Source organism: Candoia aspera, chromosome 1 (genome assembly GCF_035149785.1).
Source record: "Candoia aspera isolate rCanAsp1 chromosome 1, rCanAsp1.hap2, whole genome shotgun sequence".
Taxonomy (NCBI): Eukaryota; Metazoa; Chordata; class Lepidosauria; order Squamata; family Boidae; genus Candoia; species Candoia aspera.
In genome coordinates, this window is record NC_086153.1 from 157,599,619 (window position 1) to 157,623,785 (window position 24,167).

General features: G+C 38.7%; 1 protein-coding gene across 1 annotated transcript; it reads right to left on the bottom strand.

The window, feature by feature from the left end:
* Window positions 1–718: 718 nt before the first annotated feature.
* On the bottom strand, window positions 719–23,508 carry PLEK (pleckstrin). The gene is made up of 9 exons (XM_063316530.1): window positions 23,376–23,508; window positions 14,787–14,942; window positions 12,480–12,661; window positions 11,376–11,467; window positions 10,410–10,594; window positions 7,466–7,570; window positions 5,428–5,511; window positions 2,030–2,099; window positions 719–1,343 (listed from the first exon to the last, which is right to left on the bottom strand). The coding sequence occupies exons 1-9, from the start codon at window positions 23,433–23,435 to the stop codon at window positions 1,204–1,206; spliced, it is 1,074 nt and encodes a 357-aa protein (XP_063172600.1). The 5' UTR covers window positions 23,436–23,508; the 3' UTR covers window positions 719–1,203.
* Between the last annotated feature and the right edge of the window lie 659 nt (window positions 23,509–24,167).

A 24,167-nucleotide genomic window follows, 5' to 3' on the forward strand; every position in this document is an offset into this window, starting at 1 on the left:
ATCAGTGCAGTTCAGCTTTTTCCAATATGATACCCTCCAGATGTATTGAGAATGCAAAGATTCTGGAAGTTATAGTCCCCGCACATCTGTTGGAAAAACCTTTATAACTGTATGCCAGAAAACTATGTTATGCAAAAATTGGAGGGGAATCGAATTTACACCTTAAATTAGCAAACATTCTAAAATGTATTTTTGTTGAACTTGTTATAGAGCATATGAAATACAGGTTAGTAAGATACTTACTACTATTATCAAGCAGAAAAATATCTTTGACTTATGGTTTTGTGTTTAAGTTACAAGACCTCAGATGTTTATGACACAGAACTGTGTTTCTTAACTTTGGCAACTTTTAAGATGCGTGGACTTCAACTCCCAGAATTGCTGGCTGGGGAATTCTGGGAGTTGAAGTCCACACTTCTTAGGGTTGCCAAGGTTAAGAAACACTGACATAGAAGAATTGAAGGTATGTGTTTTTAGCAAACACAATATTGCTGGATAAATCAACCAATACTTCTGAAACATGACACTATTATTCTCATTACTTCACCCATATATGTCTGTGTGTTTTGTGTTTCCCCCTCTCCCACGCATAGTTCTATGAGAATATTGTCCATGGTTTGTGATTGTATTGTCATTATTGGCATAGTAAGAATTCTAATTATTCCTGTGGGAATTTTGCAAAGATATCTGGAGAGGTGAAAATCAAAGGACTTTATTAAAAATATATATTTTACAAAGAAAACATTTTTCTCCCCAACCACCATATGCAGCAATCGTAACACAGATTATCATATTTATTCATTCATCTGCTTCAGAGTTGCCCCATAAGAGAAAATAAAGTGTAATAGAAGAGCTTAATTATATGTATGGTAGCATTTTAAACAAAAAGAAAAAACGGGGGGGGGGGGGACTGGGATCCTCCAGATGCTGGTGAACTCCTTCTCTCATCATCCCTTATTGCTGGCCATGTTAGTTGGCTGCTAGGTGTGGTTTGTCAGCAACATCTGCAAGTCTTATAGATTACCATTCCTGTTTGGGATAATCGAGATAGAAAAACCTGATCTACACAACATTAAATATTGTGTGAATTCTAAAACAAGCTATTGTCAAATAACAGTTTAAATGTAAAACCAGCCTGATACTCCTTTTTGAGAGAGCTGCCGGGCTGGTAATTTTTTTTTTTTTGCTAAAATCAACAGTCTTTCATTTTCCAGTTCTAGAGACAAGCTGAATGGCCTTGATCCATTCTGTACGTTCTGCAGAGGTGGCTGCTTGAAGGACGTAGTGCACCTCGCTTGCAGTAATAATCTCAAACAGGTTTCCCTCCACTTCATTTTTCTTGCCTGATTGGGGGGAGAAAAAACAGTGAGCAAAGGATCAGGGAGAAGGGTTGTTTCAGCACTTCTGCCTCAGAAGAAATAATCACTTCTGTTCTTACTGGATAACAAGCACAAATGAAACTCTTCCCATTTCCATTTAACCCAGATACAGAATTTCTGCATATATAAGCCTCTCCTTCTTCAAACGAGCTGCTCTAAAACTTTTTACTGTCTAAGATTGAGCTGCAAATTAAGCCCTGCCACCTCCCAGAATCAGGTTGGGTCATAACCAAGAGTGGTCAAATTATTTTGCCACCCAAAGTGGAAGGAAGGAAGGAATCTTTCTGGCACTTCACCTCCTTCCTGACAGTAGAAATACAAGGATAATAATCTATGAAATATATTATTATATAACACGCAAATGTGTAAATTAATATTAATATAGTTATTCATATTTATCATATGTTTGTTAATATATAAATAAATGAACTTGAGCATGAGGCATGTCTTGGAAGCAACTTTTTCCCAGAAATTGGGGGTGAAAAGATAATATGGTACAGGCATGGTATAATTTACAGAACGCTAGCCTGAAAATCAGGCAAGACAGGCTCTGTGCAAAATCTCATAGGGACCTCCTCACTTCTGGCAAGGGGCATCTCTCCAAAATCGCACTACTGCTTATAAGCTAGGTATTCCTGCGTAGTGATTACCGTCAGATGTGTCTTCAATCGCCGTCACTACACAGCCCCTCAAGTGAATGGCTCCAAGTGGCTCTTCTCCCTGAAAGGAATTTCAGTCAACATTCATGCAGTCTTGGACTTCCAGGGAAGAAATGTCAAACTGAAGACAGCTCTGAATTAAGAGCCGGCAAGTAGACTGGCTATTCGTAATTCCTCTCTGGACAAGGAGAGGACTTGAGATTGCCCACAAGTGCTCCAGACAGTTGCCCCTCGTGAGGAAACCTCAAGACAGGTGCCTCTGGTGGGTCTAGGAGATGAGGGAATAGCCATCTTGCTTAAACCACAGTCGGCATCTTCAAAAGGACACTGGGTTCACATACTTCCTTTCTAATCACTTTCAGAAATTGCTTGTTAAATGCTTTTCAGTTATTAGGAACCTTTGGATTTTACAGCACTGGCTAGGTTTCCTTCAATTCTTAGCAAAAGGAAGTTTTAAATACAAGTTTAAGGACTTCAAAAAATTCTTTTGGAATAAACAGCAAACGGGTGATTAGAACTTGGATTTTGGAAAAGTTACAAATGGACTAAAGGTCCAGATGGATTTGAAATAAGATTTTGGAATTAATTATAAGAATCCCTCCCATGGGAAAATACTTTTGAATTCTCTTTTTTAAAAGTACATGGTCGGATGAGACTTTGAAGGTAGGACACTACAGGAGACCAGAAGGAACTAAAGATTACAATTAAAGGAGAAGAACACTTAAATTTGACTTACTAATATAGAATAAAGCAAAATATTTTAACATTGGACATACTGAAGGATATTTTTGAACACTGGACCCAGAAGTTAATTTTAACAGTGTCTGCCTCTATAGATAGATAGTATTTCAAAGATGTTATGAAAGAGGAACAAGTTCTACCTGACAAGATCAAGGCTGAATTGACAGTGGATTTAAAAGTGACAGGCTACAACAATAACAGGGAAAAAGATGTTACACTGGACATACAAAAGAAACCTGCTGCTGTCTTAATAATTAAAAGGGATATACAAATAACAAACCAAGAGAGTGACCTGGATAATTTTCCTATATTGGATTTACAAAAGAGGCTTGTTAAATCTTTGAAGAATTTTATGAGAAGGGGTAAAGAAAAAATGAAAAGAAATCAAGTTCTACAACATTATTTGAAGGGACTAAAGATCAAGATTGTTAAAGTAAAAGGAAGGAATATAAAGTTGGATTATTAGATCAAGGATAAAAGTAAAAGGAATATGAAGTTGGTTTATTTGATCAAGGTTAACAAAATAGGTATGTTGTTTTCTCTGGTAACCCTTGATGGACTTTTGCTGATGAGGACTGAAATGACGAGGATTAAGGATTTTTAAGGATTTGTTTATAGATAAGAGATGGGATATGGGAAGAAGAGATCATTTGTTGTATTTTAAGAGAAGGTGATAGGTTACAAAAATTGTTTATACTTGTGATGAAGGGGGAAGTCATTTCTTTATATTTCTTTTTCTTTACTATATTCTTATTTTCTCTTTCTTTTCTCTTTTTGTTTCTCTTTTTTCTTTTCTGCACTTTCCATTTATTCTTTTTATTCTTTTTTAGCTTGTATTAAATTTTATCTTTTTAACTGTAACTTTTAACAAAATTACCTTAAAGAAAAAAATCAGGCAGACTCATCTTCAGCTTAATTAAAAACACAACTTTGCAATCGACTTTTGCATTAAATAAAAAGGGGCAAGAGCTCTGTGTAAGCGTGTTGCTGAGTTGTGAGGAAACTGATTTATGAAAGCTAAAAACTTAGGACACTTTACTTTGGAAGAAAGGCAAGAGAGAGGAGGCTTGGCAGAGAATTATTATAATGTGGTGTGCTAGGTAAGGAACGTGAACAATTAACATTCTTCTTTGATGCGTAGCATTACAACTCAGAATGAAAATAACACATAATTAACATATACCACATAAACTCGCTCACCAATGTTATTTTGAAACAGATGCATTTTATACCCCGCTCCCCTCCAATGCCCTGAGAAAACAGCTCTCAACTTTGTCTGGCCACTGAGGATGATTGTGCTCAGTCGAGAAAGGCCGCTCTCATTTTCAAACATTTTGCATCCTTCTCATCCACTGGTGCCTAGGCGGTTTTCTCTCTAGACAGCCATTTCTCATACTAACCATGTGTGTCTCAGATAAGGGGAATGAGGATTTTATTTTATTTTGTTTTGTTTTATTATGATTTATTTCAAGTTTTAGAAGATAAATTGAATGTCTCTTTAGCTAGGAAGAGAATTCAAGACATTACAGTTCATATGATAAATTGCCCAGAGTCCAGATGCTTAACGGTGTGTATGAGTAGTCTTCCTGACATCTCCAGCTGAACAGAGTCTTTATAGAGATTCTTAAGGAAATGTATGAAGAACCAACTGTAGAGCCTGCGCACACAAGCCCTAAGCCTACTTCTTTACATATTGCCTACCCCTCCCCTGACCTCCTCATGAAATCTGAAGGGATTCTTTTAAAAAGGAAGGAAGGAAGGAAGGAAGGAAGGAAGGAAGGAAGGAAGGAAGGAAGGAAGGAAGGAAGGAAGGAAGGACGATCACAGGCCTTTGTCAGTTCTGTGGCCTGGAAGAAATGGCTGATCATATCAGTCTAAAGATCTACTTCATGAACTGCCTGACCTGGGAAACTCCCTTGTGAGGAACCATATTTCATAACAGATTGCACAGTTTCACTATTATTAAGGAGAGTTTAGTGGCTTGTTGGGATTTCCAATAGCTGATAATTAAATGAGAATATATCTTCTTTCAGCCAATGCTTTTGTTGACCTTTGACTGCCTTTATAACAAGAATAAAAAAAAGGTTGAACAGGACTAGATCACACAAGAGCTGTTCAAGCTCCCATTCAGACTCCTCCGGTCAACCCAAGGGAGAAATGGAGAGGGTACCCAAAGCTATAAGAGGCATGCTCCCATTATCTGGGCAGTTTTGCTTTCACACATGCATAACGAATGCCTTTGGTTGTTCAAGTGTTTGAAGGATGACAAAACTTATCCATGTACAGAGACAATGGAGCAGCCTTTCCCACACAGGTGACCTCAAGATGGGTTGGACTCCAAAAAATAAAATTCTCAACTACCGTAGATTCTGGGTGTCGAAGTTCAGTATTACCAGAGAGAACTAAGGTGGGAGAAACTAAAATAAAGGGTTGGCTATTAGTCACTCAGGAAATGGTATCATTAAGTGATGCAGAAAATGACTGCATCACTTAATGCTGATAAAATGTATGTGAGGCTTTGTTATGCAGAAGGATGGGTGCTAGTAATAAATGATTCACATCAACAAGCATGCTATTCCTACAGTGTTTGGTAGGTGGTTTCATGGCCAAGTGGCAATCCAACAAAACTGAGTGATATACACACTTACTGCAGCAGGATCATAATAATGCATGTAGGCAGGGTCCTCTCTCAGAACAAACTTCCGTACTTTCCAGTTTTTTCTTCTATGACCCTAAATAAATATTAAGAATGCATAATTTTGATTTTCTGCTACGTAGGCATAAATGTCAAACTATAACTGAGCCTTGTTCTCACAACTGAACAAGACTGTTTAGTTATCCTCATTCTAATAAAATCAATAGCAAAGACTCCAATGGTTTTACTGGACTTTATCCTCATGATCAAATTGGTTATTTTGTTTATTTGAGGGACCTTCAGTTAAATCACTAGGGTAACTACAAATGACATAACCAGGGTAGATAACCTCCATCCTTAGGACCACAAGTGATTGCTGAATCCCCTTTCTGCAGATCCTAGAGCCCTCTTGGATTGCATTACCATCAGTTGACTGAATTTGATGGATGATTTTCTCATCATTTTGAGGGGGGAAAGTACAACCAGCTTTAATGCAAGCTATGGAATAGATTTACAACCATTTAAAAGCCATATATCCTACTTGCCCAATACAAGGGTGGGGTGGGGGGACACTCCTAACTCTGTCTTTCTCACAAGTATGTGTGATTCTGCCCAGTTCCTTTTGCCTCATTGCCTCATTGACTACAGAACCTGGCCGCCAAAAGTTTTCCATGTTTGATTTAAACTCATCCATCAGTATGCATTTATCATATAATTTCATGTAGTATGAATATCATATAAACCATATCATGGGTATATAATCTTTCAGTGCATGAGTTTTCTTCCTAAGTTATACTCAAGCTTGCTTTTTATAAATAAAAAAAATGCAGAAAAATAGAATCTTATACTGTGTTAAAACACATAGTAAATAAATCACTTTGGATTTCAAACTTTTTTAAGTTTTAAAACATTTTACATACATACATACATTTTAAAAATGAATACAAATCTCTGTTCTGGTTTTGCCTCTTTTTTGTGTATCCTTTCTCATGTAAGTTTTCTTTCTTTTCCTTTTCTTAAAAATGCTTAGTAAAAAGCTTATTAAAAAAATAAACAAAATGTGTCAAAAAGCAAAATGGGCACCATAAGAGGCAATTCAGTAGCCATTTGGGGATTTTTTAAAACAAAATATTGTAGATATAAAATGTTTCAAGTTTAATTTGTTAAGGGTTAAGTTTTTCTCTGAGTAAGATTTACTCATCTATTAAATACGGCTAGCAAAAAAAAGTTAAAGTTTACGTCTTTGAAACATGTCTCAGAACTGATCATTTCCACAAAATGTTGCAACTTCTTAATCTTCTACCAGAACAACATGAATCAAGTGGCAAACTGAATGAGTCACGTGCCTTTAAAGCTCCACGCATTCTATACTTGAAGCCCTATTGTAATTCCATTGAAGCCAGATCTGCCCATATGGACTCACTGGGACATCAGATGACTATTACATTTCATCTGTCCCTACTATGGCTTGATTTACTACCCAGGAATATGAGTCTTTTGGCTGTTATTATTATATTTTAGTTCTCTTTCCAAAACCATTGCAAGGGCAGTTGGCACCATATCTGCCATCAGATATATATTTCTTGCTTCAGAAACAGGTGATTTTTCCCCCCTTTCCAAAAAGGCTTTCACCCCTGTTTATCTCTTATTCTGTTCTATGGACTGAAACCAGTTAGGGGTTCGTGAGTGGGTTTGGCAAGCTAAATCGGATTTTTGCAGAATGGCTGTGCCCCCCTTGCAGCTGATTTCTACTTAGCAATGCTATAGTGCATGATGCTGCAAATGCAGAATATAGCCAGGAAAAGTCAGAGAATGTTCAGTACTCTGGAGACAATTTAAACTGGTTGATTTTATTCATGTGTATTACATAAATTTTATTTATTTATTTATTTTCTATCCTGCCTTTATTATTTTTATAAATAACTCAAGGCGGTGAACATACCTATTACTCCTTCCTCCTCCTGTTTTCCCCACAACAGCAACCTTGTATGTTTTACATTTTTCATGGATAACAAACAAAAACAAAAACAAAAACCAAGATATATACCAACCTGTTTCAGCAGACAACCCTGTTTGACCACTATGCCTCTGAACTCTTCCTTGAAGACTGTGTCATCATCACTGGAGTTGCCCTCACAGAAGAAACCACTGTCAGCCTATTTTAAGACATTGAAGAAGCCAAGTGGATAAATGTCTCCTAGGATAGTTCTGGCTGGTAAAAAATGCCAGTATTAGTTGGACATTCAAAAGAAACCTGTTTGTTGTAGAGCATGGAGAAGCCATTATCTACCCATCATGCCAACATGTATCTAGGTAACTGTCTTCTATAGAAGAGAGGAGACACAGACAAAGGCCTCTTCTTGTAGTTTGCCATAACTGCTTTTTCCTTCTTGGCAAATATATTCTAACTCTATCTTTTCTGGTATGAACAATCAGACTTTGGCACAGTTCTTGCCTGGTCCTATGTAACTTACCTGTAACTCCAGAATGGAAAAAATAAAAATGAGCAACTGAGGTGCATAATACAGGGAAGGCTCAGTTAGAAAACACTATAAAGCTTGTTGCCTATGTCTTGATTCACAGAATTATACAGCTGGATGGAAAAGTGAAGGTGCATGATATAAAGAAGCTATTTGGCTTGCTGAGGATTAAACTGAGGCCTGACATCAGTATTGTTCAACAATCAAATATGGTCTCTTCAGACACCACTAATATATATTGCCAAATGTTAAGATTAGGATGCCTATGGCCAAGTAGAAAATACAGTATCTAAAATATAAGAATGAAATTCATCCCTTAAAAGTCCTTTAAGTAAAAGATTATCTTCTTCTAAGTAGTACATGGCCACTCTACCTTGGCAAACTTGTATGTCATATAGAGATTTGCCAATAAGGGTCCTAACATAATTTCTTTACACAGCATTTGCACACATATGTGGGGTAAAACTCAAAGCTAAGCAATGTGGTGCCTTCCAATTTTTTGAACCAACTCCCATCAATTTAGCCAGTATGGTCAAAGCCTTATGGAGATTGTGATCTAAAAGCTAAAAGAAAGTCGTTAGCAATAGCCCTTTGGAACAAGCTATCCCTGGGTGTAAGACAGGGCCCCCCCTCTCCCGGCCTTTCGGAAGGAAGTAAAAACATGGCTATACCATCTGGCCTGGGATGGGAGAGGGGACAGCTATTCATGGGGGTGGTTGGCCCCATGAGGGTGCCAAGGTTAAGGTCTTCCCATCTTGAATTTTATATTTTATATTTTGTACTTGTATTTATATTGAATTGCCACCATTTTTATTATTTGTAAGCTGCCCAGAGTCGTCGTGCATGAGATGGGCGGCAGATAAATTTAATAAATAAATAAATAAATAAATAAGATTCCACATTGCCCTCCATGTTGCTAACTACTTTCTAGCTAATACAGGGCAAGTTGTGTGAGTCCATTTTAGGCCAAACTACCGTAGATGTTCACATGCTCAAATATGTTTATTGATTTCACTATAAAACACAGGTGATGGAGGTCCACTTTTATCATTATTCAGAATTTAAGGAGTGGAACATCAGCCCTCCTCATACATCCTTGCAACTATGCTGCTTTCATCCTTCTTCCCCACCCAGAATAATCTTTTATATCCCAAAATATAAATGGGAAAAGTCTTTAAGCTGCAGGGTATGGAGTGGTAGGATGGGGAGGGTATGTTTTAACTGACATATCATGCTCCATGTAATGGTAAAGCAGATCTCCCCCTCAGAGGTTATCATCAGATTGATGAGCAGATGTTTTGCAAGCAGCCCATGATTAATTTATCCCTGAAGCACCGTTGCAGAACAAGATCAGCATGCTTATAGAAAAGAAGCACCAAGATCTGAAGACTGGTTTGATTGACTCCATTTCCAGAAAGCATGTAAGTTGGATTCATATCTATGGTTAACTGCCACATGCCAAGAAAAAATAACAACACCAAAGTCTCTACATTTGTAGTCAAACACCATACAATTTCTTATGAAACAACAGCTGCTGCAAAGGAATTCTATACTGTAGTGACTCAGCTCGTAGCCTCCATAAAGAGGTTGATTTCCCGTATATGCTATGGTTTTCTTCATAAAATGCTGAATCACATTTCAGGAGAAGCTCTCAAAGTGTTTTCCAGTCAATAAATGCTGGAAGCCACTATAATTGGCTGACAGATTAATAGGATAATTCTGTGCGCATCTATTCAAAATGAAGTAAATCCCCACTCTGATGTACGATAGGCGTGCTTAGAATTTCAGTTTAAGGCACAAATTAATTATTAAACCATTCTAAAATTACTACATTTTCTTAAAGCAAGCTGCTTTAAATCAAGTATGAAAATTAACTTGGTGGGTGTTTTAACACAAGCTCAGCTTCAAAGTAAAGGAAAAAAAAAATCAGTCTTCTAATGGATACCTAAAGTACCTGGAGTACACTGTTTTGAATTCACCAATCTATGAAAGTAAGGGCAGTTAGTTCAAGAGAGTGGCTTTGGATTACAAATTTGGTATGGATATAGGGGGAGATTTGGGGGTGGAGGGGGTAGAAGTTTGCCCCAAACATGCTACTCTTCAGCTTCAATCTCACCAATTTTTTATTAATTTACTGAAGCTTTATGGCTGAACCACTCTGGGAATAAAGTTAGTGCAGAATTTATATTTGTTGTACCTGGAAACATAAAAAGTAGAAATTTCAATTCATATAGACAGAGTATGTATGATGTTAAGGCTGGCAGCTGGAGAAGCACCTGGTCTGGTCTAATGCTATGCTATCTTTTCTTTTTTTGGAAAAAAAATGTAGATGCACACACCCCAACACACACACATCTGTGTGTGAAGCTTTTGTTTTTCAAAAAAAAAAAGTGAGAAAGTGAGACCAAGCAATGTATTAGATCAGACCCGCTTCTTTTCCTGCTGCTTGTCTGATAGGTATACTCTAGAAAGGTTTCTGTGCTCAGATAAAGGAGACAAATGTCTTAACACTTACAAAATAATAATAGGCATCCTCAAGATCCAAGAAGGTGGTTTCTGACAGGCCTTCAAGTGCATTCTTGGATGTATCACCAGCAGCCTGAAAGTAGCCTTCATTCAACAAGGCAGATGCCAGAACTATACCCTCTTGGCGATTTCGTAATGAGTTGTTTGACAGTAACCAATCAATCACAGAGTTGCCTAGTGGAAAGGAGAAGAACCAAGGATGGTCACCAAAGATACAGTACATAGAAAAGCAGTAGATATGGTAATGATTAAGCAAACAGAAAAGCAAATCCCCTGATGATGGCTAGCTCTGGATCTTATCTGAGGTAGATTGTATAACTGCTGGAAAAGATGTGGATTATAGTAAATGCTCAGAGGACTGTAGTGATATTGTTCTAAGTCTTCAGAGAAAGTTTTTGTAAGCATCTGTAGGTGGAAGGAGGGAGTCAGTCCCCTGCGATTCTTTGTGGTACTTCCCAAATTGTTCCAAAGGGTGCTCCAAACTTCTTCAGTCAACTGAAATCACTTCTCTCACTATTCCATTCACCAAAGTCTCAATAGACTCATACAACATTCCAGGAAGGATGCAATCTCAATTATTTTTTATAACTCATATTTTGTGACAAGAATTTGGACAGTATTAAGTGTAAATGTTAGATATGCCCTGGGATTAAAGACGTAATAGTTAATAGCAACTACCAAGCTTTTGGAAAAATAGACTAAGTGTATATCCTTTGTTTTGAGAAACATTGGAATGCAATTTGATTATGGGATAGGTACCCTTGTCACCAGAATTGAATCCCTCAGATTATTCTTTATTCCTTGTTCTATTTCTAACCCTACAGATCAGATGTCATCTGTGTGATCCTATTTTCTAGGAATACAACACAATACAGTACAGCTCCATTTTCTGGTATCTGTTTTAATTTACCCATTATGTTGTGGTTGTTTAAGGCAACTCTTAGCAACTCCCTACCTGTAAAACAGTGATTGAAAATTTTCTTGTCTTTTTCCAGCTTCATTTCCCGTATCCCCCTGTTAGGGTCTTTCATAGAGAGATACAAAGTACTGTGCAGAAAACAGAAGGGGCAATAATTAGGAAAGAAGGTTGGACTGAAATATAATATAACCACACTGAGATTTGTTTTTAAACAGCAAAGAGTATACAAATGTTTTAAAACAAAGCAGCAACACTGTTGGTAAAAATTCTTGGCCTTCTGCTAAATGAAATCACAAAGCCTTTAAGATTCACATGAGGGTATCGAAAGGATTCTGCCTTTCCACTGTTAATGAGCTACTGATTTGCACCAGCTTTCTCAATCCTGTGGACAGCTTAAATACTTGTGCATGAAAGAATGTGTAAGAATAGATCAACACTTCCAAACAATAGCTTTCTCTAGATCAGTGCTCCGTCACAGTTCCTCAGCCTCAGAAACTTCTAAATGAGGAAACTTCAACTCCCAGAATTCCCCAGCCAGCATGGGAGTTGAAGTCTAGGATGGTAGACTTCAAGTTGCTGAGGTTGAGAAACACTGCTCTAGATAAACTACATCCATAATCCAGTATTGGAACGTGATTTGTATATAACAGGAAATACATATTCTTCCAGTTATAACACTGGGTACTATCCCAAGTAAACTTCCTTGTGCCCAGTTTCCCAAACTTCTCTTTAAACCCAGGAGAGAGATGTTGTGAAGTAATTCTACTTTCAGATTAGGAAGCAGCAGACAGCTGGAGAGGCTGATCTGTGATGAGAGAGGCATAATAAGGAAGAAGAAGATGGCACCCGTAGCTACTTCACATGACTAAAGGTGACTCAGAAATGCTGCCAAAAGAAGTGTTCAGGCTTCTTGAGAACAAGAATAGAAAAGAACTATAGAAAGTCTCTTTCATGAGACTAGAAAATGTATAAAATATGCTTCAATTCCAGCTTGCTGAGATAGCAGAATTAGGAGGGCAAGTTTTAGCATAACTCAGAATCACTCAAGTAGCTCCTTCTGTGGCTGCCTCCTAAAAATAAAGCTTTTGAAATAAAAGTATTTTCCCACATCCCACTTATCCAAGCAATCTTTGGACATACCTCAGATTGATGGTTGTAGGAAGCTTGATAGATTTCTTGGTTGATTTCCTGGAAAATCTTTGACCTCCCAAAATGCACTTGATGGCCTTCTTGATGTCTTTCACCCAAGCATCTCTCTCCTCCAGATGAGAAGCTTGGAAGATGTGATCCTGTTGTTTGGCCGTTGTGAGTTTAAAGACAAACTAGAATAGGAATGGATCTCATTGTTAGCCAGCAAAAGTAGTTTTTTGTAGGCAATTTATGTTAGCAAGCAGCTAATAGCATAATTATACAGCTCTCCTCAAAAGTAAGTTGACTTAGTTCAGTGATGCTTGACTCCCAAATTGCAGTCTAAACAGAGTGTCCAGTTTAAATAATTACACTGAGAACATTTGGAAACTATTGTCCTCCAAAGTGTAGAAAAGATAATTTATTTCCCAGTCAGATGCTGAAATGTCTTACAGATTGAACAGGCAATATTAAAACAATCAGGAAAACAATCCTGTTTATTGTTAGTATAAGCACCCTATATTGAGAGCTGAGTGCCTGGTTTCCTTAGCCCAGAGTTAAAGGGCCAGAGAGAGGAATTTGTGCTGGAAAAAAAAAAAGGAAGAGTGCTCAGTTCAGTTCTGGACCCTTGGCATCCTTTAGTTAAGGAATGGGCCAATTCCACAGCACTGTAGATATGCTCCAATCTCTGCTTCCTGAAACAGAGGGACACACCACTTTCCCCCCTCACTCTAGCCACTTGGAATAAACATGGTGTGTTATCCTTTATCCATTTGCCACTGTATATACCACCACAGTCTGAGACAGAGACACTTCTCTGACCAACCATACTTCAAAGCTGCAGCTCTCTTCAAATGATCTTTAGATTTGACTAAGAAACAGCAGGAACCATAAGTGTCATTCAGTCTTTTTTAAATTCTGTACAGAGTGCACCAGAATGCTTTCCCCTGCCTGTATCACCATATATCTTTTAAATAAATACCTCCCTATTATTCAGACAGGAGGTTTCAATGTGTTCTGATTGTCTCAAGGGAGAGTTGGTTTATCGTGAACCAGTCCACACAGAAGTATTTACTTGCAATGCCTATAGGGAGATGAGTGGAAAATAAATCACCTATTCACAGCTTAAAGATCTCACTGCCTTGAAAATTCAGAGGAAATATGGATGGAGGCAGCATGGCTCAGTTGCTTAAATCCCATGCCCATTGGCCTGCCATGCAAGGAGAATGGGGAATGGAAGACTCCTTTTTCTGAAAATACTGCACAACCCTACCTGAAACTCTCAGCTGAAAAGGGAGGAGATATTGTTGCACAAAGCATTCTAGGCCAAAGCAAGACTGCAGTTCAAAACGTGCTAGTTTTCACACAGTACTGTGTGTTTGTTGCTATCTACACAGATGGCTTGAGAGAAAAAGTAAATGTGTACATAGGTTGCACATGAACCTATTTTTAACTAATAATTTTATTATTTTTTTCTTTATACTACGAAAGAGAGTATTGTGAATGTTAACACAGTAGTTAGCAGCATACCAGAAGTGCTGTGGTAACTACTGAGCCAAAGGAAATTGTCTCTAAGATCAGTAGCTTCTCCATTTTCTTTGATTTTTTTTATATTCTTCAGTCATAGGAACAAAAGGAAACAGCTGTGCTGGATCCAACCAAAAGTCCATTTTGTTCAAAAGTCACCGTGGCCAACCAGATATCTATTTGCGATTAGTTATTTGGCTCTTTTGGCAGTAAATAAAAAAATCGTTGTTGTTGTTGTTGTTAGTGAGTACTAGTTATGATGTTACCATTGCTGTCAAGGTTTTATTCCTATCAACACCACCTGCTGGGGATCACAAATATGATGCTATGGTGGACATGTATGCTGGATTGCAAAGGCCTACAGGACGTGTGCAGCCTTCCATCACTTCTCTTACAGCCACTAGAACCTCAGATTATATTGTGAGTGGCAAGGGCAAATATGCTGGGGCCTTTGGGTTGGCTGGGGTGGTTCCCCCGTGAGGTAATTAGGAGCAAGATAATGGTCATAAGATTCTGCAAAGCTTAAGAGACCCATTCTACCCTTTAGACCACCCTCAACTTCCAAACACACCACACCTTGTAATGATCCCTTTGGAATAATTTCATCACACCCTACTCTGCTGATGTCATCATATCATTTGGCCCTAGAAGGCTATGTATGTGTACACACACACACATGCACATACAGTACTTAAATACATAAATACACCCTCTTTCCTTGATTACAAAAGGTGATGCCTGCTCCTGGGATAGTACTTACTTCAATGTACTTCAAAAGACATAAATACTCACTGTTCTTTTCGCAAAGTCCTGGCAGGGGCTGGTCAGGGTACTCTCCTTGAGGGGAATCATTCCTTTAGGATTGTTATCAGTCTTCTTCTTAAAAAATTCAATTCCATCTTCTGACAGCACTACCCACATGGGCTTCCAGGTACAAAACATGCTCCCCTGTATCAACCAATTAAGAGAGTATTATCTACACAGCTTGGGATGGCACAAAAGGAGGCCTTTTTCTGTTCATCCTGATCATCTTTCTTAAAAAAGAAATAAAGAAAGATTATCAGAATGAACATTCAAATTCCAGGAATGGGTTGATATGCACATTTTGCTTTGCAGCCGTTTTCCCACTGAATGTCAGCATATGATTTCAGAATGCTGGGCAGCTACAAATGGGATCAGCTTAGTTGAAACCAGTATTGTTGTCACACTGGGGAAGACTTGAAAAACTGTTCTCTAGTGGGCTCCACACCCTCACTTAGGCACTCCACCACTTTGGATCACTCTTCCTCTCACCTTTTTCTTTCTGCTATCTTTGAACACATTCCATTGTTTCCTCTGAATGCTTCTGGAGTTTCTGTGTTTTGCTTTGAAAATGATGTACGTTACATGGGATGGGGTGGGACCTCTTGATTGCAAGACTCTGAACTTACACCCATTGGTTTGGCCATATGGCACCTCTGAACATGATTTATGAACCTGCCAATAGTTGGCCCTACATTAGCTTCCCCAGACTTGTTCCATTCAAATGTATTAAAGCTGCAGAATTCCACAGCCAATACATCTGGAGGGCACTCACTTGAGCTTCAAAGGGTGTGCGTGCGTGCCTCAACCTTTTCAAAAACAAGGATGTCTTCAAGTAAAGCTCAGCTCCAAGGAATTACATAGATACAACCATATGATTTCCTTGGCAACAGAACAGGAACAGTCTGCCATTTTCTTCTTCCAAGATTTTTCAAACGATCTTTCAGTTTTGGTATTCCCTGGTCATCTTCCATCCAATACAATTGGGAACAATACCCAATTGTGCCAGATCTTTACAATACTAGCCAGGCCCTACTCTGCACAGCTTTGGAGAACATACAAGATCAACCAGATGCTTCAATTTACTGCACCTCAAATTTAGACACTAGCTAATTGTTTATTTAAAAAAAATCAGTGGCTTTTTCTTTGATGCTTTGTTTTGTTTTCACATACTGTACAGTAATGTCATTTTTAATTTCTGCTATTTCAACCAGAGTCCTCAAAGGCAGGAACTCAGATTCTCTCAGACAGCCAAGGGACCAGGGTGAGAACCCACCCCCACACCGTTCAATTCCAAGGGATTTTAACAACAAAGCAGAAGATCCAGGGAGGATTGGGAAAAAGGGATAGAGGGAACAAGAAATGTTGTGAGAGGTGTTAGCTTAGAATGATCTTTGTGGTATTCAAAGTGAAGCAATTAGTATGGTTGCCTAAGCCCTCACACAATAATGGCATGACTTTTCTCAAAGGAAAAGGAAATTCAATGTAATTGCATTAAGACAGTAATCATGCTCAGCTGCAGGGCTGATTATAAAATCAGCCTGTTCGGAGAGGGCTATGGAGTGCAATTGGTGTCTTAAGCCTTTGCAAAGTTTAAGGTACCCACTAAGTTCTTTAAAAAGCATTAGTCCGCTCACTCCAAAATGCTAAAAATAAAAATAGAAACTTGAAAAATTCAGCCCCACCGATTCTGGGAGGCTCTTGCAAAAGGGGTATTCGTGGAATAGTGTTGACCCAACTGAATGTGTTACGTGGAAGCAATAGCTGTGCCCTAATAGAAGATTCTGCCATTGCCTAGTTTGACCAAATCCATTCCCAACCTGCTGGTGGTAGAGAAGGAAAAGGACTTACTAATAAGAATAATTGGCTTATTTTGAAAGTGGATGTGTGTATATAGCAGCAGCAGCAGCAGCATAGGAATGATATTTCAACATATGAAAAAGTCAAACTTAATTTATGCCCAAATTCACTGTAAGTCAGATCCCAAATCTGTTTTTAAGTACTAGAGTCATGAAATATGTGAATAATTCAGAAAAATAGCCCTGTGTGTGTATCCAGTGCCTTCAGTTCCTCCTAGACTGACCCCTCTACAGAAGCACAGAAGCAGAACTTATAGGAAAATGACTTGATTTCTCTGTGGGTCTAAACCTTGTCCTTTGTATATATCATCTTACAAATTAAACACTATCTCCTATAATGGTAAATAAGCATTCTCATTCTCTCTCTCTCTCTCTCTCTGTGTGTGTGTTTATGTACCTATCACACATTTTCTTTTGCTAAACTTTCACATGTATGCTCATCCATGTGTATATGATGGACATAGTTTATTATCTGCCTTGCAGGTGGTAGCCACTGCCGATGTATCTTCTATTGTCCTCAGTTTCTGGCAACACAAACAACAAGGCTTCCAGTAAGTGGTAGCACTGGTTCAATTCTGAGATTAACTTTAGGAAAGTTCCTGTTATGGGGTATCCCCTAACAAGATAACCTAATTATCAGCTGTAGCAGCATTCCAATCAATGCTGGAGAAGTACCATTTCAATTTCCTACAACCCTTCAGAGGGGTGCTTTGTTGGTGACATTCTGGGAAATTAAAATGCAGCTGCTGATTAGTAATCCAGCAAACAACAGCTGGAGCTCTAGCAGGTGCTTGAGGTTTCTGCTCACTGGTCTTATGTTGAAGGCTTCTTTGAGAGGCACTATTTAATTGCTACAAAATTGGCACTCGTATACTTAGCCACCTTTCTGTCCCTATGCTGCCAAGGTTGGTGTGATGGACTACAGTAACACAGCTGGTTCTCAGGTGGGAAGGAGCACATTCCAAGGAGGGGGGCAAGACAAGAGACAACACAGCCCAGAGCAGGACCATGAGAAGAGAAAGAGATTCAGAGTAGCCACGCCCTAGAATCCCCCAGGTTATTTCCCTTTGGGCTAAAGGAGAGTAGGTTTAGCCTGGCAAGATTCTGTCTATACAGTGTGAGCAAATAAAGAACTAACTTGGCTGGATTGATTCTATGCTGTTCTTGGGTTAGGCCTGGCAGTTGCTTTCTTCCACTGGCATTAATAATGTACTTCCTGAATTAGACCACTGTGAGAGAAATTGCATAGCTGACCCTGCAGTTTCTTATTAAAAGTTACTGCATAGATTTCTTAACTCCATATGCTTCCTTCCCTTCCCTGAGCTATAATCAGAAAGAGGGTTGAATGCTGTAAACTGGAAATGATTGTTAGAAGATTTATTGTCCAGAAAATCTTTGTATGACTTTCCACAGGGACTCACAACATAGATGACAGACTCTGTGATCCTTGTTTTAGAAGCATGTTGGCCTAATTAGAGCCTAATTAAATTAGAGTCCCCTGGAGTTGGGCAGCCAGTACAATAATAATGATAATAGTAATAAATCAGAATTACAGCAGACCAGCACTAGAAGTTCTGAAAGTAATGGAGGTTTACCACCCTGGTGAGCCCAGAAACATTGGGCAAATTCTTTCATTTTTGTGAAGAGGGAGAAGCTAAGTATATGCAGGCACAAACCTGAATGGGAGCAGGACAAGCACTTGGAAATTGGCCATTAGGCAAGGCGTGACTGGCTGACAGTTCTGTAGGCTCAACATAACCAGAAAGAATGAGTGCTGCCTAGTTGGTGGTTCTCTATTCATAGCATCCTGATTGCATAAGACACTTGAACGTAGTCAAAAGTTCAAAATTTCTTATTATTAGTTATTTAACTTATATTGGCTTCTTTTGAAAGATCAGGAAGCATATGCATTTCTCAAAATACAACAAATTCAAATGAAAACTCTCACCAAGTTACATATAAGGTTTTGCTCAGCAGGTAGCTTGAACCCATGCAACATTATTGCATTTTCCTTGGTATACTGAAAAAATGCAGATAGTTGGAATCATATATATTTTACTAACTCATCCAAAACGGGAATCAATTCTTTCCCTGAAGCAAAGATCAGAGCCAAGGCAGAAATTGTTGTCACAGGAATGGTGTTATTTTTATGTGTGTGGAGAACACTTACAAATGAAGAAGTGGCATCCACGCAACTTCCCTAAAGCTTTACTTCTTGTTTTCTTGTATCTGTTACATAGATGTAATTTCCCCAGCTAAACCACCTGTCACAACGAGAATCTTACATTTATTTATTTTTATCCTGGCTTTATTATTTTTATAAATAACTCAAGGCGGCGAACATACCTAATACACATATATTATGTTGTGGAGTTAAGCATGTCATAGCCTGCATACACAACTGGATAAAGCCTTCCCTTAATGCAACCCTAAACACACTTATATAAGTCCCATTAAATTCTGATTTCAGCATCCATATGCCTGGAACTGCACTACTCCTTTTCTGGATGAATTACTATGGCAATGTACTGTGCTTATACAGCCTGCCCTTGAAGACACTCCATTTCAGCTGAGCCAAATGCAGTAGTTTGAATGAGGGATTGGCGGAATTGACCCTATTGTGCCAATTTCACTGAGGACTAATTCTTTTTCATGCTCAGTTCAATTCATTTCTAGGCCCTTTCCTGCTCCTAAATGGGATCTACCAAATGCTATTCTTGTGGGTTTTTTTAAAAAAAAGTTGAGCCTTTGTATGAGTTTTTGTTTTAGTCTGCTACTGTTGATGCAGTTTCTATGACTATGTTTTATGAAGCACTATTTTTAATTTGCTTATCAGTTATATATGTGTGTCTGTGTCTATCTTTAATGCTATGTCAGAATGGGGGGGGAAAACCCTCAAATGATATGCACATATATATTTGCACATCATTTGAAGGGTTTTCCTCTCTTACTGATATAGCATTAAGGATGTGAAGGTCTGGGAAGGGAGGTGGGAGGAGAAAACTGAGAGGTGCAGACAAAATACGTGTTCCATTTATCACATATTTTTCGCCCTAAGTCTTCACATTTCAAGGAAACATATAGACAAAAAGAGTGCAAAACAGCCAACCAAATAACATTATTGTGAGATCCGTGCTGCAGATTCTATGTTTGTAAATGCACTTAGAATCCCACTAAGTGAAATATCTTATCTGTACACTGGAGCTCCACTTTAGTTCCTCCCTTGTTCTATTTAGTTTCTTTTTGTGGTCTTGGCACTTCCTTTGCTCTCTTTGGAGTTCTGCTAATCATCTATCAGGGCTATGTTCCTGCAACTCCCAGTTATCCACAAACCACAATTCTATTTTAGCTGAGTGTGCCATGCAGATCCAGTGGGTAGTTTATGGAGCCATGTCTTGTACAAATTTAGCCATTCAAGTTAATTGAATACCACGGTCAAGATGTGGATAAGTGGATTGGATGAACACAAGCCCTGTTTTGTTCTTTAAAGTGTACAAGTTCCCATTGGTTGAAGGGCAAGTTGACTTAGGTCATGCCACTTCCTGAATGCAGGAACAGATAAAAATAATCCTCTACCCAGTCCATTATAAATGCCTATCCTGCCCAAGTTTTGAAGCTGTGCCCCAATAATTCTGTTTTCCATCCTAAGCCAACTTAAGCTCGCTGTGCAGCCATTTTCTCTTGGGCTACAGGGCTGTTACATTCTCTGCTAGTCAGCAGCTCCCATTTAGTTATTGGGGTCTGGTTAATCCAATGATGATCCTTCAAGTCAATGAACTTTCCTCACCCTGTGTTTTCCCACCCCCTCTTAGCAGGTCAGTTCTCCATTCAATCCTTACATATCTCGGTGGACACCTTTTCAGTTTCTGCTCAGGTTGGATGTAGTTTGCTCTCCATGCTTTCTCACCCCTGCCCACATTACTGCAGAACTTCCCTTTCCTTGTTTCCCCTAAATCTTTAAGTTTCAACATAATTACATTAGAATAAAACTTCCAGTGAACTCAACATTGCTTCAGTTCAGTTCTTCTGTATTACAGACTTTCTATGGACCTACAGGGGAAAGTAGAAAAGAAACAACCACCTGTTCCCCTATATTTTAATTAGTATCACATTACAGCAATGATGGTACCATAAAAGGAAAAAAGAAAGGGTCTGAATGTCATAGGAGAGAATGTGTGAAGGAGGTTGAAGGTATCAATGTGTGTAAACATATGGGAAAGCAAAGGAAAGACATGGGGACTAGTGAGGAGGGAACAATCCTTCAAAAGGACTGAGGCAGGCACTGATAGACCAGTCCTCCCAGAAGTCAGCTCATGTGGCTTCCCTCCCCTGAATGAATGGGGAGAGCAAGAAGCAGGGGAACCACCAATCAGGGCCTTAGTCCAGACTGAGCTCCAGCTGGACCTCATTGCCACCCCACTGCAATCTGGACTGGAATTGCTGAAGTTGGTTTAAGAAACAGTTGGAAGAAGCATGAGACCTTAGCTGTGGTACAGAATTCCCCTTAATTTTGACAATTGTCCCATCTAATAACTGATTAGGGCTCTGGATGCATTCTCTTCTGCGGAATGCTTTCCAACATGGCCTTTGTTTGTGCCCCCATCCTGCTTCATTCAAAGTATGAACGAACCAGAGGTTGCCATTTCCAGTTGTAACTCTCCCATATTACCCTATCACTTTGTTCATCTTCCTCGTATTATTTACTAGGGAGGCAAAGACAGAACACCTGCATAACCTCTTTGCACTGGAAGCAAAACATCATAATCAGAAGCTCCCATTATGCAAGGGATAATTCCACTGATAAGCCAAGCCTTTTCCTCTGACAGAAGAAAATAGAAAATTTAGGGGCAATATGTGTGTTGCATTTATTATTTGATCATAATTACAGGCTAATCCTCAGTGTGAAGTTGGGAGTGGTGAGGAGAGAATATAGGAAGTGGTGCCAAATTTGAATCCAGGTTGCAGTTTTGGCATTCAGGGAGCAGCAACCCATGTTATATACAGGACACACATCAGGCGCAAGACTAGTGAAAAGAGGCAACTGTTATCAAAATTACAGCAGGGGAAAAGAGAAAGTTTAAGCCTTTTGTTCATTAATCACGTTCTCTGTGGAAGTTCTACATTGCTTTGTTCCAATTAGCTTTGGAAGAGAGGAAACACCTTCCTGTTAGTGCTCATCAGAGAAGAGGTGTGTTATTTTCCATAATACTTAATATGTCATGCCTAACCAGGATTTCAGTTTATTTCTTTGAAGTCCTAATCAAGAACACAGTGACAGGATTTTTGCTAACCATGGTTTGTTGACTGAGCCATACATGGCTAGGTTTGTACACTACAGTAAGCCATATTCTGTGGCTCACAAGCCAAAATGCTGAGGTTTATACAATACCACAAGCCAAAACTGAACATATCACCTTCAATATTATGGCTTATTATAATGCATAATTTTATCAAAACTTTTGATAAGTTTGACCACTTGAATCCAGCTTAAAGATGTTTTAATTCACTTCTTCCTACAAAATGTTTTGGAATAATTGTTTATTAAAAATTTGAATGCCATGCTTTAAAAGAGAGTTTTCCCAGAGTAGCTTACACTACATTAAATCCCAATATTTCTTAAATAGATTAAAAATTAAATCATTTATTAAAATACAATGTGTCAATTAAAATAAACCCCAGACTGGGTGATTAGAAAGTTTTGTTGCAACATACAAATTTAAAAGGGTATATTTTTGGGACAACTGGCCATCAAGGCTGATCCTCAGTAGGCAAGGGAAATTACATTGTCTCTCTGATGGATTAAAATGCTATTAAATGTTCCCTTTAACATTCTGTAATTCAGCCTTCCATCACTTGGTGTCATTCACCTGCCAAGCTACTTGGAAATTCTGGAAGATACCAGGATCAGGTGAGGAGGGTAACTACTTTCCACCCAGCTTCACTGTCAAAGAGGCTGGGATGTCATCTATTAAGATAAACCACATCTACAATCTTGGAGAGACAAAAAGCCATGCTTGCAAAGGTCCTTTCGGGGAAAGTCAGTGTTGACTTGGCATCCAAACTGATCAATCAATCAGCCAGCCAAATGGATGAGAATAGCATTTAATATTCCTGGTTGTAAGTTTCACAAGTTTAGATACTGGCAGCTTTGAATCATGGGATACTCAAAGAAAATAAATACCAATCTGCATTTTTGTCATTCCTCAGGCTTAGCATTTGTAGAAAATAGGAATTGTAGTCCAACAGGTCTGAAGGGCAACACTCTCTAAAGCACTGCAGAGATGAAGCTGTTCATATGACTGACTGCCCCACTCCAATGGCAGAAAGTTAAAGCACAGGGTTTCACATGTCCGGGTATGTATTATGAGCTCAGCTTTCCAAAACATATAATACAATACAAGTATATTACTTATACATATACTTACATGAGAGCCAGTTTGGTCTAGTGGTTAAGGTGCTGGGCTAGAAACCAGGAGGCTGTGAGTTCTAGTCCTGCCTTAGGCATGAAAGCCGGCTGGGTGACCTTGGGCCAGTCCCTCTCTCTCAGGGTGGTGGTTGTGGGGAAAATAGAAGGAGGAAGGAGCATTAGGTATGTTCACCGCCTTGAGTTATTTATAAAAATACTAAAGGCGGGATAGAAATGTTTAAAAAATGTATATTATATATACCCAGAGAGAGACACACAGACATAAAACTGTAATTCCATATAATCCTCACATACCTTCTTCACTAGATAGCCTTCCCTTATCCGCCTGGGTTCTCGCTCAGGTCCTTGTTCCATCTTTGCACTGTGCTTTTTTTGTCCAGATCAGAGGAGTTTTGTAAGCTGCATTTATATAGTTAACACTTTCACAAGTTCCTCTGATCGTTAATCACATGAAAGCATGCTCATTTCCTCTTCCGGGAGAAGGACGTGTAGAATCAAATGTAAATGTTAAAGTAAGAACATTTTACTCTTTTAAGTACACAAGTAAGAACAACCCTGAGACATCTTTTCATCAGATGAGATGAAAACTCAGGTTACCAACTTGAGATATTTAACTTCTTTCAGTTATCAAAAAAACAGGAATTATCTTGATAAATAAAGCAACATAAGTGAGACATATATTTGAAGCATTACTCTTGTTGAATCAGATCCCGCTGAAGATTATTTGATCCATTATTTGGGGCTCTTACTAATGGGAATGATTTTTATTATTATTATTATTAATTAAATTTATATCACCGCCCATCTCCCCCAATGGGGGACTCTGGGCGGTTTACAATAAAATGACACTAAAAACATAACCACCTAAATTACCATTAAAATATAAATAAAAATAAATGTAAAATCCAAGTGGAGATGGAACGCAGTCACTAAGAGGTGCTATGGTGCCAGCCATCCCCAGGTAGAGCTGTCGCTCTCCCCCTCCCAAGCAAGGCGGCAGAACCAGGTCTTCAGTTTCTTCCGGAAGTCCGAGAGTGAGGAAACCCATCTCAACTCCAGGGGCAAGATGTTCCAAAGGGCAAGCGC

Bases quoted from the DNA above. Each gene is read 5' to 3' on its own strand.
- PLEK (XM_063316530.1), bottom strand. From the start codon at position 23,435: ATGGAACAAGGACCTGAGCGAGAACCCAGGCGGATAAGGGAAGGCTAT. The intron at 14,943-23,375 runs GTATGTGAGGAT...TGGTTGATACAG, and splicing joins AAGGCTATCTAGTGAAGAAG to GGGAGCATGTTTTGTACCTG. The intron at 11,468-12,479 runs GTATGTCCAAAG...TTTTCTGCACAG, and splicing joins CCTACAACCATCAATCTGAG to TACTTTGTATCTCTCTATGA.